Source organism: Garra rufa, chromosome 25, assembly GCF_049309525.1.
Source record: "Garra rufa chromosome 25, GarRuf1.0, whole genome shotgun sequence".
NCBI classification, from domain to species: domain Eukaryota; kingdom Metazoa; phylum Chordata; class Actinopteri; order Cypriniformes; family Cyprinidae; genus Garra; species Garra rufa.
In genome coordinates this window covers 32513639-32533645 of record NC_133385.1, presented here as the reverse complement: position 1 = coordinate 32533645, position 20007 = coordinate 32513639, and the positions used below count along the sequence as shown (strand labels likewise).

Genomic DNA, 20007 nt, shown 5'->3' with positions numbered 1-20007 from the left:
CTATCAATAATAATAAAAGAAAGAAATAGAGGTAATATAAATTATAAAATAAAACTGATTTAACAGACATCATATAATGTGTATAGTACAGTAAACAGTACAGTAGTAGACTCACCACTTCTTGCAGGTGCGTGGGTACACTTCATTACGGGCCATGACTCCCAGAGGCAGCACAAACGGTTGTGATTCAGGTGTGGCGCTACAGGCAGTAGCTCCCAGCTCCATATCCTCCGCTCCAGCAGGAGGAGCTGATTCTGAGCCCTCCGCCTCCTGAGGCGGAGCTGATTCTGAGCCCTCCGCCTCCTGAGGCGGGGCCGCCTCTGCAGCCTCTGACGGGGCGTCCTGAGCCTGTGAACCCCTCTGGGCCTCCTCGTGCACCCCTAGCACCAGACGAGAGAGCTCTTCCATGCTGCGCTGGTGCTCCAGGCCCGGTAGACGCACCGGGCGGTTCAGGTCGACTTCTAACGTCAGCTGACCTGCTGGGACATTGGGGTCACCCTAAAAACAAACAAGTGAGTTAAACAACAGGCTACATCACACTTCAGCGTGTTGTGAACCTTTATCTTCAAATAAATGTAAAGTTTTACATTTGGATACTTCAGGGAAAAGTTGTTTATTTGTAATTTATTTATTTTTTATAGTTATGCCTCATTCTGCTCATATTATTCTGTTAAGAGACAATATGGAAATATATACATTTAAGAAAAACGTGTACCAAAAAGAAATTTTGTTATTATTATTATTAATAAATCATAAACCATGTTGCATTATTTATTAATGTATATTAAGATGATGATAATAATAATAATAATATTGTTATTATTAACAACAGCAAATGTAATGTTTTTAAATGCATTTATTTATTTTGTGTATACAATAATTTATTTTAATACTCACAAATAATTTATTACCATTTTCAAATTCTTATTTTGTGTAATATTTAATTATATCATAAATAATAATTGTTATTATACTATTATATATACACTAGTTAAACTATAAACTACAATTTTTAAATATAGTATAAATTTTAACATTTATTTGTTTTATTGTCAAACATGAATAACCAGAAAAAAATTATTTTTCATTATTATGATTATTTTAAAGGGAATAATAAACAATAAATAAATAATTTATAATAATTTAGTATTATTATAACAAAAATATTAAAAAGTAATGTTTACATTATAATTATAAAAGTATACAAATCATTTTATTACTTACAAATAATTTATTACATGTATTTAAATGTATTGCTTCTTTTGTCTAATATATACAACATATAATCATTATTATTATTATTATTATTACAAACTATTTAAACAATGAACTAAAATTTTTATATAATAATGTTAACATTTATTTTATTTAACTTAATTTGATTTTGTCAAATATATAAATAATAACTAAACATTTTATTTAATTTTTTAAAAATATTTTTAATTATGTATTTTGATTTATAAGTTAATAATAATAAAAAAAAATAATAATAATAAACAAACAACAAATAAAGTATAATAATACTAACCATAATAAAAAATGTATACAATAATTAATTTTAATACTCACAAAAAATGTATTACATGTATTTAAAAGTATAATTTTTTTGACTAATATTATATATAACAATTTAATTAATAATAATATTATGATATTATTAAAAACTATTTAAACTATGAGCTACAATACATTAAAAATGTTAACATTAATTTCATTTAATGTGTTTTGTATATATATATATATATATATATATATATATATTAGGGCCGGGACTCGATTAAAAAAATTAATCTAATTAATCAGAGGCTTTGTAATTAATTAATCGAAATTAATCGCATTTTAATCGCATATAAATATTTGACCTGAGAACAGTGAGAAGTAAGTTTTTTTCATATGGATTTTTAGTTACCATTGAATAATGACTGAATACATAAACTGAAGCAACAAAATATTGTTTTGTTCAACCAAGTCCAACAGACCAGTGCAATATTGCCATTAACTGTAGCAATAGGATACAGCGTTTCCCATAACGAAAACATTTATTTCAGTTAAAAAATAAATCCAAAACTCTCTATTTTAACATTTTGAACAATAGGGCTTTACAATCTTTTGCTATTTTTTTAAAATAAATTATTGTGTTTTAATTTTTCTCATAATCAAATGAAAGCATAAACATTTATTTATTTTTAATCAAATGAAAAATAAACCTTTTTAATTTTTGGCAAACAAACAGAGGTTTTCTGTTAAAATCAATACATAATAATAATCATAGTATTTTTTTCTACAATTAAGTGGTTAATCTTGTTGTTATATTTATTTTTTATCATATATATTGTTTTTTGTCTATTTAAATAGGAATATTGCTCTGTTTCATGTTAAACCGTACTTTTATTTTGACAGGTTGCCGTGTGTAAAGTATGATATGATGCTAGTTTTCTCAAATGAAACGTTAAAAGTGACACTGACAGTAGATTTGGAGATTGAGATCTGTTCATGTGAGATACAAATGCCAAAAATTAACGGGAGCATCACGCGTGCAGTATAAAAAAACGCGTCTCTGCCATTCTAACATACAGAGGCAAACAGTGCAGGATTCATTTTAAAACGGTCTTTTTGCATTTCAGTTTTCAGACACTAGTCCATATGGCGATTTAAATTAAGTGACAGACCAACTTTTGATTTATCAATCCAAAAATCGACGAATTTACGTGGCATTCCGCGCTATAGTAAATTCGGTTTTTATGAATGGAGTCCGCGATCCAGTCCGTTTTCTTGGAGGAGACATTGTAAACGCGCCCCCCTGAGATGATGGTACGGGAAACACTGGGATATTTAGAAATATACTAGCCTTCATTTCAGAAATTCAGGTACCCTATAGGTAGGTAGACCTTCTGTAAAAGCATTGAGGTGATACCTGAGGCTCGATGTCCTGCGGTGATATGCGCATTCTGTTAGTTGGTGCTCCAGTATAATTGGTCCGCCGCTGAAACTCATCCAGTGAAAAACGTTCCGCGGTGCAAAATTAAGTGCGATTAAAATGCGTTAAAAAAAATTAACGCGTTATTTTTGTGTAATTAATTAATCTAAATTAACGCGTTAAAGTCCCGGCCCTAATATATATATATAAATACTAGATTTTTTTTTATTATGTATTATTTTAAATAATCAGCTAATAATAATAAACAAACAAATAAGTAAATAAAAGTATAACAATAATAACATGTTGAATACATTTATTTTGTGTATACAATAATTAATTTTAATACCCACAAATAATTTATTACATGTATTTACATGTATTACTTCTACTTGTTATATAATTATTATTTCAAATTATTTAAACTATGAACTACAATTAAAAAAAATATTACACTTATTTAATTTATTTAACATTTGTTTGTTTTATTTAGTCAAATATATAAATAACTATAAATATTTTAAATATTATGTATTACTTTAAATCATAAGCTAATAATAATAATAATAAACAAATAAATATGTATAATAATAATAATAATAATAATAATGCTTAAACTCTAAATGTTTCTTAATACATTTATTTATTTTGTGTATACAATAATAAATTGTAATACTATCAAATTATTTATTACATGTATTTAAATGCATTACTTATGTCTAATATTTAACAAAATAATTTATAATATTATTACAAACTATTGCTTATTTAATTTATTTAGCATGAATTTATTATAAATAATAACAAGAAATATTGTTAAATTATTATCATTGTTTTACATTTTACTAATAAACAAATATAGTATAAAAATAATATTATTTAAATAATAATAGTATAAAAACATTTTGGAACGTGAATATTTATTATTGAATTTTTAATGAGGAAATTATGCATCAAACTTCTGCAATGGAATTATTACTGTTTACATACATAAATGTTACATTTGTAGCCCTCAAAGATGCACTGTTAATGCATGCATTCATGCAAGTTTATTTTTATTTATTTAAAACTACATTTTTTGTTTAACTGTGCATTGAACAATTAAGGTTCGCTCAGTTTCTTGTTGTCCTTGAAAATCAAAGCACTCTATATTTCTGGATATCATACTCACTGTGAGTTTGGTGGCTTTGGCCTTGGAGTCGTGGAAGCTCAGCATGATGATCTCCAGGCCGTGACTGCCGTACGTCCCTTTGAAGAGGCCCGGCTGCAGGAGGTCTGAAGGGAGGCACGGGGGCAGATAAATCCGCCGGTATGTCAGGCAATTACTGAAACCAGGAAACACACACACACATTACAAACACATCTGGCACCACCTGCCATCCGACCACAAAACTGAGGAACTGAAACTGTTAGTATATTTTGGGTGAAAACAGGCGATGTAGAAGACTTACTCGTATTGGCTGGTGTAAATAAACTTCATGAGGATCAACTCCTGCATGTGTTCATGGAAAATATCCTCCAGTGTTCTTCCCCATTCCTCCTCCAACCATGTTCTGAACTCCTGTACAAACACATGAGGCTCAATATACATCCAGCCATTGCAAAAGAGCAATTTTACCATGATATACACTACCAGTCAAAAGACTTTCGTTTTTTTTTTTAAAGAAGTCTCTTCTGCTCACCAAGCCTGCATTTATTTGATTCGAAGTACTGCAAAAACAGAAAAATGTTGAAATAGTTTTACCATTTAAAATAAATCCTTTCTATTTGAATATATTTTAACATGTCATTTATTTCTGTGATCAAAGCTACATTTTCAGCATCATTACTCCAGTCGTCAGTGTCACATGATCCTTCAGAAATCATTTGCTGATTTTCTGTTCAAGAAACATTTTTAGGGGTTCAAGTGTGTAATGCTGAAACCCTATTGTAATTGTTAAAATGGTCACGAATCAGTGATCTCCATATAAAACTCGTTTAGACCAAACCGCAAATCGTAGAGACTTGAAACTTGGAGAGATGGTAGTACTCACACCACCGACAATGTCACCAATTCTCGTCCCAATTGGCCTGACGGAGGCGCTACAGCGAAAAAAGTACGAAACATACAGTCGTGGCCAAAAGTTTTGAGAATTACATAAATATTGGAAATTGGAAAAGTTGCTGCTTAAGTTTTATAATAGCAATTTGCATATACTCCAGAATGTTATGAAGAGTGATCAGATGAATTGCATAGTCCTTCTTTGCCATGAAAATTAACTTAATCCCGAAAAAAACTTCCACTGCATTTCATTGCTGTCATTAAAGGACCTGCTGAGATCATTTCAGTAATTGTCTTGTTAACTCAGATGAGAATGTTGACGAGCACAAGGCTGGAGATCATTATGTCAGGCTGATTGGGTTAGAATGGCAGACTTGACATGTTAAAAGGAGGGTGATGCTTGAAATCATTGTTCTTTCATTGTTAACCATGGTGACCTGAAAAGAAATGCGTGCAGCCATCATTGCGTTGCATAAAAATGGCTTCACAGGCAAGGATATTGTGGCTACTAAGATTGCACCTAAATCAACAATTTATAGGATCATCAAGAACTTCAAGGAAAGAGGTTCAATTCTTGTTAAGAAGGCTTCAGGGCATCCAAGAAAGTCCAGCAAGTGCCAGGATCATCTCCTAAAGAGGATTGAGCTGCGGGATCGGAGTGCCACCAGTGCAGAGCTTGCTCAGGAATGGCAGCAGGCAGGTGTGAGCGCATCTACACACACAGTGAGGCCAAGACGTTTGGAAGATGGCCTGGTGTCAAGAAGGGCAGCAAAGAAGCCACTTCTCTCCAAAAAAACCCATCAGGGACAGATTGTTCTTCTTCAAAAAGTATGGCGTATGGACTGCTGAGGACTGGGGCAAAGTCATATTCTCTGATGAAGCCTCTTTCCGATTGTTTGGGGCATCTGGAAAAAGGCTTGTCCGGAGAAGAAAAGGTGAGCGCTACCATCAGTCCTGTGTCATGCCAACAGTAAAGCATCCTGAGACCATTCATGTGTGGGGTTGCTTCTCATCCAAGGGAGTGGGCTCACTCACAATTTTGCCCAAAAACACAGCCATGAACAAAGAATGGTACCAAAACACCCTCCAACAGCAACTTCCTCCAACAATCCAACAACCGTTTGGTGAAGAACAATGCATTTTCCAGCACGATGGAGCACCGTGCCATAAGGCAAAAGTGATAACTAAGTGGCTCGGGGACCAAAACGTTGAAATTTTGGGTCCATGGCCTGGAAACTCCCCAGATCTTAATCCCATTGAGAACTTGTGGTCAATCCTCAAGAGGCGGGTGGACAAACAAAAACCCACTAATTCTGACAAACTCAAAGAAGTGATTATGAAAGAATGGGTTGCTATCAGTCAGGATTTGGCCCAGAGGTTGATTGAGAGCATGCCCAGTCGAATTGCAGAGGTCCTGAAAAAGAAGGGCCAACACTGCAAATACTGACTCTTTGCATAAATGTCATGTAATTGTCGATAAAAGCCTTTGAAATGTATGAAGTGCTTGTAATTATATTTCAGTACATCACAGAAACAACTGAAACAAAGATCTAAAAGCAGTTTAGCAGCAAACTTTGTGAAAACTAATATTTGTGTCATTCTCAAAACTTTTGGTCATGACTGTAGACTGTAAATAAATATGGACGTAGTGTCCGTGACGTCACCCGTAGGATTCTGAAGAGCGATTTTGAAGCCTATAGTGGGTGGGAGACGCCCGTCGCCATCTTGGAATCGTGTCATCGCGTGTCACTCCCGGATAATCGAAAATGGGCAAAAAGGCGGGACGTGGGTGGAGCTGGTTGCTGAAACCACACCCACCTAGCGCAATAGTGGTGACAGCAGCAGCAATCCCACCCCGGCCACACCCTTAATTATGCAGAACTTTAAGGCTTAATATAACTTAAACGGATGAGTTATAAAAAAAAAAAAAATCACCCCCCTCACAGTTGACATGAAGGGCAAAACTGGCTATATAGACCAAAACCACTTTTTGTACCAAGCTGTAAACATACTTTTTTTTGTGCTGTAAAGTTGGGCGTTTTAACATGGGGAGTCAATGGGATTGACTCTCTTCTGCAGCCAGTCGATGAATTGCAATTTAAGTCACTTCCGTGTTGGTTTCAATAGAGAGAGCGGGAGGTTGCCGCTTGGTACGAAATCATTCTTAACTCCTAAACTGTCTTAAGGCCTTTCCACACGCGAAAAAGCGAAACGAATTTTGAATGCGTGCTGGATTAAAACAACAGATTGAGTGTTTCCACATAGACCGAAAAAGCAAATGTTTAACAACCAGTAACGACTAATCTTTTCAGTTTCGCAAAGCGAAAACACAGCCGTTTAATAAGATTTGAGCATTGCATCACGTCCCCAGAGCAGCTACTTTTGCACAAAAGGATGAGAGTGGTGGCACTGTGCGAGTGCAAACGAACAGAAGAAGAGTATTACAAAGAGAAGAGGATGCACTCTTGTTATCATTGCATCTGAGAACAGATGATTAGTCTCACATGTTCTTAATATAATTTCTATTAATTTTCCACTGAATTATGTGATCTGGAGGAAAACACTGTCCGTTTTCTTCCACATGTCTATAATCTAAATCTTCCATATTAAAAAATAATTGACTGAAACATTTTTCAATCAATTGTGGCTTAAGCAAATACATTAATTATACACATTTTCAAATGTTGCAAGGTGCTAATTTTACTTCTATTTTAAAATGTTTTCTTGTAAGCATTATAGATAGTTTGTGTTTCTCACGTAGAACCAAACTATTTATCGTAATGCTGTATATTGAGCAGCGGACAATGTTAAATCCATATACAAGATACATATCTGAGGAAAAATGCATTTTTGGTCGACGCCACCTAAAAGTGCAGGCGTAAATTAGCAGAAGACAAACAATCGGTTCACGCTCTGTGTGGAAGCACCATTCGTCAGTGATTTGCCCTGTGTTTTTGCATGGATCTCAGTGTGGAAAGGCCTTTTCTGCTTCAGATTCAAGCTTGGCGACATATTCGGGTATTTCACATTTTTTTGAAAAACCTACTTTTGCGAACTAGTCCTAGGGTTTTTCACTTGATCTGAACCAAATCAGTGCTGGAAGATTCTCTGGAAAGCGAATATCAATAAGTACAGAGAGAGAAAAAAAGTTGACCTTTGACTCACTGTCACAAAGGGAACGCCAAAACGTGCGTAAGGGGTGGAGCCACTTTTAGTAAATGGCCTACAACTTGTGAACGGAATGAGATATCCTCACCAAACTCATTACACTTGTGTCAGAGCTCAATCTGAGGTTGCAGGACAAAAATCATGGAGCTTGGCCACTTGGTGGTGCTATAAGAGGTAAAAAACATAAAAATGGCTATACCTACGCAACCCATTTGTCCTTTCAACCTGAAGATTTGCTGTGCACGTTCTAGGTCCAAAGTGCCACAAGTGTCTATTAAGACATTTGCGCATCTCAAGGGAAAAAAAAAACCTTGGCCGCCATTGGCCGATGAAGTTTAAGCACCTATTAGACAAGGTTAACGGAGGCCTATCGGAATGAAACTTGGTGGGTCTGTTTGACTCATGGCCCCAAAGGTTTTTTGGAAATTTGAAAAGCCACTGGGGATGCGATATCGCATTTTTCAAGGGCGTAAATGTTTGTACATTGTGCATTATTTCTATCATTCGACAGAACTCCTCATTCTCGACAACTTTTCCTCTAGAACAACTGCTGTCAAATCAAATCGTTTGTCAAATGATGGAGAATATGTAAAAACCTACTTTTGCGAACTAGTCCTAGGTTTTTCCCTCAATCAGGAAAAGCACACTGCAGTACAATTCTCTGGACTCTCTAGGTCAATAATTAACAATTTTTTTTTTTTAATTTATCTTTTGGGAAGCTATAATGGGGCGGTTTAGAAAAGGGGCCTGTCCAAATTTACCCCAAATCCTATAAAGGAAAACTCAAAACCTCCAAAAGTGAGCACATGCGACAGGTGATTCTAAACAAGCAAGCAAAGTTTAAAGGAGATTGGACCACAGCTGGCACTATAACATTCATAAACATTACAAAACATAATATCTCTTTTAAATTACCTGTATTTGCAAAAAAAAGGGCTACATAATGTCTTTTTTCATATGTGCTTAAAGCGTTGGAACCCCAGTAATTGCTGTTTGCAGCTATTTTTATCATTATTATTATTATTATTATCAATATTTAAAACTGTTTAGCACATTTTGTATTAGAATTTTTTTTAGAAATAGAAAGAGTTTTAGCTTTTGTAACATTATCCATTATACCATTCACAAGCTTGGAATCAATGTAATTTGTTTTAAAGAAATTACAAAAATTAATACTTTTATTTGGCAAGGATGCTTTAAACTGATCAAAATTGATGTTAAAGACATTTATAATGTTACAAAAGATTTTTATTTCAGATAAATGCTGTTCTTCTGAACTTTCTATTCACCAAAGAAACCTAAAAAAAAAAGTCCTACTCAGCTACTTTTATCATAATAATAATAACAAAAATAAATGTTTTTGAGCAGAAAATCAGAATATTAGAATATTTTCTGAAGGATCATGTGACTGGAGTAATGATACTGAAAATTCAGCTTTGAAATCACACAAATAAATCACATTTTCAAATATATTCAAATAGAAAACAGTTATTTTAATTAGTAAAAATATTTCAAAATTTTACTGTTTTTACTGTACATGGATCAAATAAATGCAGGCTTGGTGAGCAGAAGAGACTTCTTAAAAAAAACTTGTTTAAAAAAAATCTGACTTGTAGTGTACCTCAAAATCAGTCTAGTTTCCTACCTCTTGCCTTCCTCCAGGCATTCGATGGTGATCGGTCTGGTTGCATTTGGTGGAAAATTCATCTTTCTTCCCAGTCTGAAAAGAAAAAGCTCAATATCATGAGTGGAATATAATGGCACACTGGGCTATTATGGTAAAAATGTGGCACATTTACCTGAATGTCTCCTTTATGAGGGCCCTTATGTCCGTACATACATTCGACCGTGGCTTTGTTTTTCTCCCACATATGTATGCGGAAGAGTGGCCGTCTGCGCATGGGATCCTCCACACGGGGATCATGGGGCGGTAAATACATCCAGCCTATGATAAACAGCCCGTCAACCTAAAACAAAAACCAAAGCAAGAAAGAGTCACAGATTTGAAAGCTTCATAACATTACGGTTGAACCACTGATGTCACATGGACTATTTTAACAATATCATTACTACCTTTCTGAGCCTTGAACGTGTCAGTTGCGTAGCTGTCTAGGCAGTGTCAGAAAGCTTTTAGATTTCATCACAAACATCTTAATTTGTGTTCAGAAGATAAACAACGGTCTTACAGGTTTGGAATGACATGAAGATGAGTAATTAATGACAGACTTTACATTTTTGGGTGAGTTAACACTTCCAGCTTAGCAACATAGAGCAATACTAGTTAGCTACTGTTCGACTAAGAGAAGAAAGTCATATATAGTTGAGGTCAGAAGTTTACATACACCTTGCAGAATCTGCAAAATGTTAATTATTTTACCAAAATAAGAGGGAAATGTACAAAATGCAAGGTGTTTTTATTAAGTACTGACCTGAATAAGATATTTCACATGAAATATGTTTACATATAGTCCACGAGAAAATAATAGTTGAATTCCTAAAATTGACTGTTTAAAAGTTTACATACACTTGATTCTTAATACTGTGTTGTTACCTGAATGATCCACAGCTGTGTTTTGTTGTTTAGTGATAGTTGTTCATGAGTCTCTTGTTTGTCCTGAAGCAGTTCAACTGCCTGCTGTTCTTCAAAATAATCCTTCAGGTCCCACAAATTCTTTGGTTTTTCAGCATTTTTGTGTATTTGAACCCTTTTTAACAATGACTTGATGATTATAAGATCCATCTTTTCACACGGAGGACAACTGAGGGACTCTTATGCAACTATTACAGAAGGTTCAAACACTAACTGTTGCTTCAGAAGAAAATATGATGCATTAAGAGCCGGGGGTGAAAACTTTTGGAATTTGAAGATCAGAGTAAATGTAACTTATTTTGTCTTCTGGGAAACATGTAAGTATCTATTGTAGTTTCTGAAGGGCAGTACTAAACGAAACAACTATGACATTTAGGCAAAATATGAAAAATCTAAACATCTTCATTCTTTTCAAAAGTTTTCACCCCCGGCTTCTTAACCCTTGTGCATCAAAAAAAGTTACACATAGGTGTACACTGTCATAAAAATTGGATTTATTGATTTTCATTAATTTTCAGAATTGTAACCCTTTAAATGCCGGTTTGTTTGCATAATGCCACAGGTGTTTTTTTTATGGAAAAATGAAAAATAGTAGTTAATTTCCATATACTTGTTACAATACATGTTCCATATACAATACATGTTTGTCTTTGCTTTGCTGGTGTGTCAGTGAAGAAGAACAACAATAACATTAATTTTGAGGCATTTATATTTTTTATGTAGTGTTAAATTTTTTTTTTTAAATGTATATGCCAAATTTGGAAAAAAAAAAAAAAATGCCACTATCTAGTAAAAAATGGTAAAAATTGCCGATAGAAAGAATGCCTATTAGCAAATATTGCATGATTTTATAGTCGAATGGACCTGGGTTAAAAATTGCAGTTTTAATGGGTTTCAATGTGGACATTTTTGTCCTCAGGACCTGAGTGTGAATATTTTTTGTACGGAGGGTAAAATTGATTTTTTTTGAAGGAAATGAGGGTGAAATATAAAAATTTCAATAAAAATAAACACCTGAGGCAAAATGTATCCAGTTGGCCTTAACACAGTCACACTTATAACAAAAAACAAAACTGAAATGGACAAAAATGTCCATAAGGTCGCACAAGAGTTAATGCATCATGTTTCCTTCTGAAGCATCAGTGAACGTTTAAACCTTCTGTAATAGTTGCGTCCCTCAGTTGTCCTCAGTGTGAAAAGAAAATCTCAAAATCATACAATCATAATTGGAAAGGGTTCAAATACACAAAAATGCTGAAAAAACTAAAAATTTGTGGGACCTGAAGGATTTTTCTGTTCAGGACAAACAAGGGACTCATGAACAACTATCACTAAATGAAAAAACACAGCTGTGGATCATTCAGGTAACAACACAGTATTAAGAGTCAAGTGTATGTAAACTTTTGAACAGGGTCATTTTTATAAATTCAACTATTGTGGACTATATGTAAACATCAATAATGTGAAATATCTTATTCAGGTCAGTACTTAATACAAAACAACATGCATTTTTTGTCATCATTCACTGTTGATTTGTCTGTGGGATCTTACCACCACATTCAGCAGTCCTCCATAGGGCCCGATATCAGGCTGCCAGAGACCCAGGATGTGTCTATAGGGATGTAACACTGGAAAACAAACACAAAAATGACGTTAAAATGCCACACAGCAGCACACAACACACCCAGAAGAATGTTAGATGGGATGAGATCACTTTCTGCATGGGGCATGAACTCATGAATGCATGTTGAGTGTGTGAGTATATGCAACTTATTTGCCATGCAACAACTTAGAGGGCTAACATTTACCCACACCTGTTCACTTTAACTCTACTGCATCTCACAGTCAGCTGATGTTAGCAGACCTGCAATCGTCTGCACCCTTGCCATCCTGTGTCTATCACACACACACGCATGCAGGACACACAGGCGTGCACGGCTTCTGGAGAAACTGCTCTTGTGCTGCTGTTGCATCAGTTTGTACCAAACCAAGCCTGTGTCCCTATTTGCATACTATGCATACTAAATAATTTGCGTTAGTGTGTTGTTCAGGTTCCCGAATTATTTCCAGTGGAATAACATATGCTTGTGGCTAATAATACCCACAAATCCTTGTGCTACATAAGACTTTAAGTTATAAAACATTGTAGGGAATGTTAAAACAGAATGTAAATATATAAAGGAAAAAGTACTCATGTAATGAATTTTGCTAGATGAATGAATTATGTAGCAATGCAACAATATGGTAATAATAATGCACTTTCTTACTTGTGGTGCCTTACTACATACTTAAAAACTATGTATTTTTCCATCACCAGTGAAGGAAAAACAGTTTTATAGTGTAGTATAGGGTGACCATACGTCCTCTTTTACCCGGAGATGTCCTCCTTTTTGGCTATAAAATTATGTCCGGGGGGATTTTGTAAAATATCATAAAATGTCCGGGTTTTTTTTTTTTTTTTTAACCTCATTAATTCAACACTTTAAATGCAGCCACTGCCCACCGGCATTATTCTGAGGTACCTGCAGGTATGAACTGGCCATCGGGAGCACCGGGACATTCCCAGTGGGCCGATCACCGAAGCGAGGGAGACCTCCCCCATATTAGGCGCTATTTTAAATTATAGCGCATTCAAAACCGCAAATAGCCGAAAAGTGTGAAGCGGTGGGATCAATCACCCGCACAGTGCTGACGAACGCGCGCTGCGCTTCTACCACGATGTACAGTGATAGTGTAAGTTGCTTGATCCATTCGGATAACACACAGAATTGTGTTATACAGTCATGTGATATGAGAACATTAAAGGTTCTGTAAGTTCTGCTGGGCTGGCTGAAAACAGCCACGACATTGGATACTGCATGATGAAGTAAAGTGGAAAACGCCAATAAATAATTACTGTCAAAACAAAATTATTACAAATTTCATAGTTTATAATTACTATTTAATTTTAAAAACCATATAACTAATGTTTTCTTGTGACCACCGTCTTACTACTAATATTCTAATCAATAATTTCTTTTAATTTTTAGTTGTAATTCGTTTTAATTGGAGTAAAATGTTAATTCAATAAGAGCCTGATTAAAGAATTAAATATGGGTCTTATATAAATTAGGTGTTTACTATACATAATAAAGTTCTTAAAGTGCCCCTATTATGCCATGTTAAAGGTAGTTAATATTGTTGTAATAGTCTCTTAAAACAGGTTTACATGTATGCAAGTTAAAAAAACACTTTAGTTTTCTCCAAAATTAGATTTAATTTTACCCCATTTCTAAATGATTCGTAAACGACTCGTGTGAAGCAGTTCGAAGAATCAGTCTCTCTAAACCCCTCCTTTCCGTGAGCCCTCACTGCTGTGATTGGTCAGATGGTGCAGTCCTTTTGGATTGGTCTACCGCTTCAGCGCAAAACGAAACGCCCATTGGCATAACTGAATGACAGCTGCAGAGACCTGTTAATGCATAGAAAAGATAGCCTCGATTTTACCCTATCAATTCGAGCCAGAGTCTGACGATGAAACGGTTGAAGTGGCACATCGACAAGAAACTGTTTTGCAAGCACGACTGGAGCAGGACGTTTCTCAGTGGGTGTCATATGTTACCTGTTAAAAGTGCTTGCAATTTGCTTTTGTAAGCGAACCGGGCACACCTCTACGTTGTGAACTTCAACATTATATAATGCATAACACTGCGTTAAGCCATCGTTTATCATTATCATTACTTAAACTAATAAGGCAGACAGACAGTCAAGCTGCATCAATCACAATTTTTAGACTACATTGCACTCACAGCTGAACAACAGAACTACAGAAACGCAAGTTAGCCGCTTACCAAGACATGTGCGGGGTTGTTACACACCATAACGTACACAAAGACGTATTTTGAACGATCGCTAGAAAATACAATCATCAATCATTAATCATACTTACAGGTAGAAGTTCAGAGGAGCAAGCCGGTCCAAATAAACTGGGCACTGATCCATTTTTTAAAACCAAGCGTTTGGTGAATCCCGCGTTGTAACGTTACTCCCCAAGATTGGAAAAGCAGTCATCAGTAAAATGACGCGAACACAACACAAGATTGGCATTGGACTGCTGAGGTGTTGAAAAAATTAATGTTAACCACTCATTCTTTGTAGATTCATCTTTCGGAAGGGCATGTAAAACAAATTCACTCCCACAGCGCAGGGCGTCTTCTTGACATGATGTAAGGTTAATCCACGTGAAAATGGTAGGCCTACTGTTTGTGGGCGGGCAAGTCGTTCGCGAAATTGAACGTGGGCGGACATTACGCAAATGTGTAGCTCGTGACGTGTGGCCGTTACAGAAAAAAGATTCGAATTGCTGACGGCTCGTTTAGGCGAATGTGAGCCGACTCTTTTTTTTTTGTTAGACAAAAACTTCATTTATAGTGCACTGTCGGTGTCACAACTTTGCAGATAGTTTATGTTCACATACAGCTACATGACACACTACATGAAATATCATATTTGAAAAGGCATAATAGGGGCACTTTAAAGGGACAGTTTACCCAAAAATAAAAATTGTCATCATTTACTCAACATCATGTAATTTCAATAATTTCAATCCTGTATGAACTTTTTTCTTCTGTGTAACAAAGGTAGATACTTTGAGAAATTCAAAACTTTTGTGTCTATAGAGTAGAAATCAAGGGTAACCAAATATGTTTGGTTACATTATACAAAATATCTTTTGTGTTCCACAGAAGAAAGTAAGCCATACAGTTTTGGAACGACATGAGGGTGATGATTTTTATTAATGAATGTTTTTTTATTACATAATTTATTAGCAACAAATTTCCTGCATTCTAGCTCAAAATCAATGCTTTACTGCATGCATTTCTCTGTGACAAAAATGTAATTAAGTTTGTTGAATTCAGCAGTATTTATCATTATTTGTTTAAATCCTGTTTTATTCATTCATGTACTCCAATTAAAGACCCTATAACCCTGCTGAAATAAACAGCTTAAACCAGCCTTGGTTGGTTGGCCAGTTTAGGCTGGAAGTAGCTGGTTTTAGCTGGTCTTTTAGTTGGTGGTTTCCGAGCCTGACCAGCTAAGACCAGCCTGGCCAAGCTGGAAAAGTGGTCAAAACCCTTCTAAAACCAGCCTGCTGACCAGCTAAAACCAGCCAACCAGCACAGGCTGGTTTTAGCTGGGGGTTTTTTCACCAGGAAACCCAAGAAAACTATTATGTGGAACTTGTGGGCTGGATGGGCTGAATTTGTCCAGGGCCGAATTTTAACCCCAGTCCAGCCCTGGGTACCTGTCTGATGACGTGAAAGACCCAATTGTCAAAACAATACCAAGAGGAACTGCGCTGCAAGAGCTGTGTGTCACTAACATGCCGAAACGCAAATGTAGTTTCACAGAAAAATTGGAAAAAAAAAAATGTTTTACAAGGCAATTCTTATTTAAGCATTTTATGTATTATTTATTTATGTTTGTATTAGGCCTGTATAAAGAAAAGACTAAGAAAGATGATATTTTTTACAGGGCAATACGGTTTTGATATAAGATTTAGTTCAAACAGAAAGAGAATTTAAATAAATGTGTGATTTCTAAAAGCGCCTTGGGGGGGGGGGGGTGTCCTCTTTTTGGATTCTCAGAATATGGTCACCCTAGTGTAGTAGAATTATGCAACTTGGGATTCAGCCTTAAAGGAATGTTCCATGTTCATAATAAGTTAATAATTTGTGCATTTTTTTTAACTAAAATTATTAAAAATACTTTACAGTAATTAAAATACAGCTGAAATAATAATGTTTCCATATGAAAGCATAACCAAAAAAATATAAAATAATTTGAATTAAATAAGCTTAAGTTAAAGTGATAAAATGACTAAAACAGAAAGAAAAATGAAAGAAAAATAGAAATAGAAAAAACACCAAAATTTAATTTTAACCTTAATTTTAATAATTTAATTTAAAATACTCAATTTCCAGTTGTCCAAATGACACCCTAAACTAAAGCAAAATAGAAAAAAAAACTAATACAATTGACAAAAGCACTAAATAAAACCACCAAAACCTTTCATTTTAATTGCATTTAAAAATCAAATATTTCCATATTTCAATATAAAAATACTTAATTTCTGAAAACTGAAACTTAATAAAATATAAATAGAGAAAAACCCAGAAACTGATAAAATTTACAAAAGCACAAAACAAAACCACCAAAACTTAATTTTAATAAAATGTAAAAAAAAATTAAAAATTTCCAGCTGTCAAAATAAAAGCTGATACTTAAGCAAAATAGAAATAGATAAAAACCTGAAACTAATAAAATTGACAAAAGCACAAAATAAAACCACCAAAACCTTTAATTTGAATTGCATTTAAAAATCAAATATTTCCATATTTCAATATAAAAATACTTAATTTCTGAAAACTGAAACTTAATAAAATATAAATAGAGAAAAACCCAGAAACTGATAAAATTTACAAAAGCACAAAACAAAACCACCAAAACTTAATTTTAATAAAATGTAAAAAAAATTAAAAATTTCCAGCTGTCAAAATAAAAGCTGATACTTAAGCAAAATAGAAATAGATAAAAACCTGAAACTAATAAAATTGACAAAAGCACAAAATAAAACCACCAAAACCTTTAATTTGAATTGCATTTAAAAATCAAATATTTCCATATTTCAATATAAAAATACTTAATTTCTGAAAACTGAAACTTAATAAAATATAAATATGAATAGAGAAAAACCCAGAAACTGATAAAATTTACAAAAGCACAAAACAAAACCACCAAAACTTAATTTTAATAAAATTAAAAAAAAAAAATTTAAAAATTTCCAGCTGTCAAAATAAAAGCTGATACTTAAGCAAAATAGAAATAGATAAAAACCTGAAACTAATAAAATTGACAAAAGCACAAAATAAAACCACCAAAACCTTTAATTTGAATTGCATTTAAAAATCAAATATTTCCATATTTCAATATAAAAATACTTAATTTCTGAAAACTGAAACTTAATAAAATATAAATATAAATAGAGAAAAACCCAGAAACTGATAAAATTTACAAAAGCACAAAACGAAACCACCAAAACTTAATTTTAATAAAATTTAAAAAAATTAAAAATTTCCAGCTGTCAAAATAAAAGCTGATACTTAAGCAAAATAGAAATAGATAAAAACCTGAAACTAATAAAATTGACAAAAGCACAAAACAAAACCACCACAACTTAATTACTTTTAGAAATAAAATACTTCAATATTTTAATTAAAAATACTCAATTTCCAGATGTAAAAAAAAACTGAAACTTAAGCAAAATAAAAAGTAGAAAAAAAAAACCTGAAACTAATAAAATGGATAAAAGCACAAAACAAAACCACCAAAAATAAATTAATTACATTTAAAATAGAAAGAGAAAAAAACCTGAAACTACTAAAATTCACAAAAGCAAGAAACAAAATTAACTTAAATTACACTTAAAATATTTTATTTAAAAATATTAAATTTCCAGTTGTCAAAATGAAAACTAAAACTTAAGCAAAACAGAAATGGAAAAAAACTAAAGCTAATGAAATTGACAAAAGCACAAAACTAAACCACCAAAACTTAATTTTAAATTCATTTTAAAAAATAAAAATATTAAAATATTAAAGAGAGTCGATTTCTAGCTGTCAACTGGAAGCACAAAATAAAACCAACAAAGCCTAAATTTAATTAAATGTAAAAAATAAAATACTTTAATTTTTATAATTAAAACTAAATTAAAACAGAAAAAGAAAAAGGAAAAACCTGAACATAATAAAATTGACAAAAGCACAAAACAAAACCATCGAAACCTATTTTTTTAATTAAATCTACAAATAATATTAACATTTTTTTTAATTAAAAATACTAAATTTCCAGTAGTCAAAAAGATGACTAATGCTATAAATTATAAAAATTAGTATAATAAAATATAACTAAATAAAATATTTGAACAAAATAATGTAATTAATTAAAAACATATATATTTAATAAGTATTTAAGAACTAATTATTTTCATTTTATGGCTGATAAAATAGCTTTTGAATTCCATACTAATTTAAAACTAACTTTAAAAAAAAAAAAAACATTTTAAATGTCCAATTTAGTAAATTTAGGCATCACTACATTAAGTACAGTTTGAAAAACGGATATTCGTTTTTCAAATATTTGCTATTAAATTATTAATTCTATAAAGATTACATTTAAGGCTGGTCTAGATGATACTCATAAATCCCTTTTAACTCACCAAAATCCAACAGTTAAACATTTAAAGTGGAAGTCAATGGGGTAAGGAGATTCTGTAGGGTTTATATTAATACTTAATACAAAATTGTCTTTTTTGCAAAACTCAATGGGTTTGCAATTTAGTTTAGTTTCAAACTAAGTTACTGGGCTTGCTTGTTTATTCAAAAACTAAGGAACCAGTCAATAACATTTTTGTATTACATTATTATAAATACCATATGGTCTTAATTGATACCATGTTCGACAGTTCTGCTTCAACTCAATGAACCTGGAACAAAACGTCAGTAGCAAAGAGCATCTTCAACCAGCAGCTTGACAGGCAGTGATTTGGTTCCACCACCACAAAGCCTTCACACACGGCCAGTACATACAGTGTGTGTACACGTCCCGATAGTCCATATGCTCATAATCAGGGAGGAGCTTCATAAAGCGTCCCGACTTCACCTGCGGGTTCACACCTGGACAGGTACGCAGGTGGGTGCGCCACAGGAACAGGAGAGAGGCAAAGGAGGACAACAGCTGAACCACAAGGCAGTGTGAGAACCACACTCACATACGCCAGTCAAAATGTACAGGCCATGGAGTGACAAGTACTTCGTTTGCAGTTTGTCTGTCACTTTGGAGGTTAATATTTATTTTATGCTGCATATCCACACTTTTAAATCAGATGAAATATATACAAACGCCACACTGACTTCTGAGGAATCTTTCTCTAGAAGCACTAGCTTTGCATGTTCTCACCTGCCGAAATATTTTGGTTTAAACAAACGTCGCTGCTAAATTTCCTCTGCAGACAAACAAATCAAACAAAGAACATAAAGTGTCTTTTGTGAGCTAAAGTAAATGTAAAATGTATTGAGAAAATGACTAATGACATGTAATGGGGTGGGAGCCACAACATTAACAAACAGATCTGATTCACATTTTTACAGATTAATGTTTACTAAAACTATTAAAAAGCATTTTTGGCAATCGCAATAAAGCTGAAATAATATAACATGACAAAAATGAAACTTAACGGATTAGTTCACCTAA

General features: G+C 33.4%; 1 protein-coding gene across 2 annotated transcripts in view; it reads right to left on the bottom strand.

Moving 5' to 3' along the window:
• fbxo31 (F-box protein 31) overlaps nt 1–20007 on the bottom strand; it is a 34490-nt gene that overhangs the window by 7141 nt on the left and 7342 nt on the right. Inside the window, exons 3-9 of one of the 2 annotated variants that reach the window (XM_073831410.1) lie at nt 19344–19430; nt 12268–12344; nt 9926–10093; nt 9772–9846; nt 4369–4478; nt 4089–4242; nt 116–498 (exon numbers count right to left, since the gene is read on the bottom strand). In XM_073831410.1, coding sequence (XP_073687511.1) covers nt 116–498; nt 4089–4242; nt 4369–4478; nt 9772–9846; nt 9926–10093; nt 12268–12344; nt 19344–19430 — 1054 coding nt within the window. The remainder of the gene's footprint in view (nt 1–115; nt 499–4088; nt 4243–4368; nt 4479–9771; nt 9847–9925; nt 10094–12267; nt 12345–19343; nt 19431–20007) is intronic. The other variant, XM_073831411.1, reaches the window with a different exon arrangement.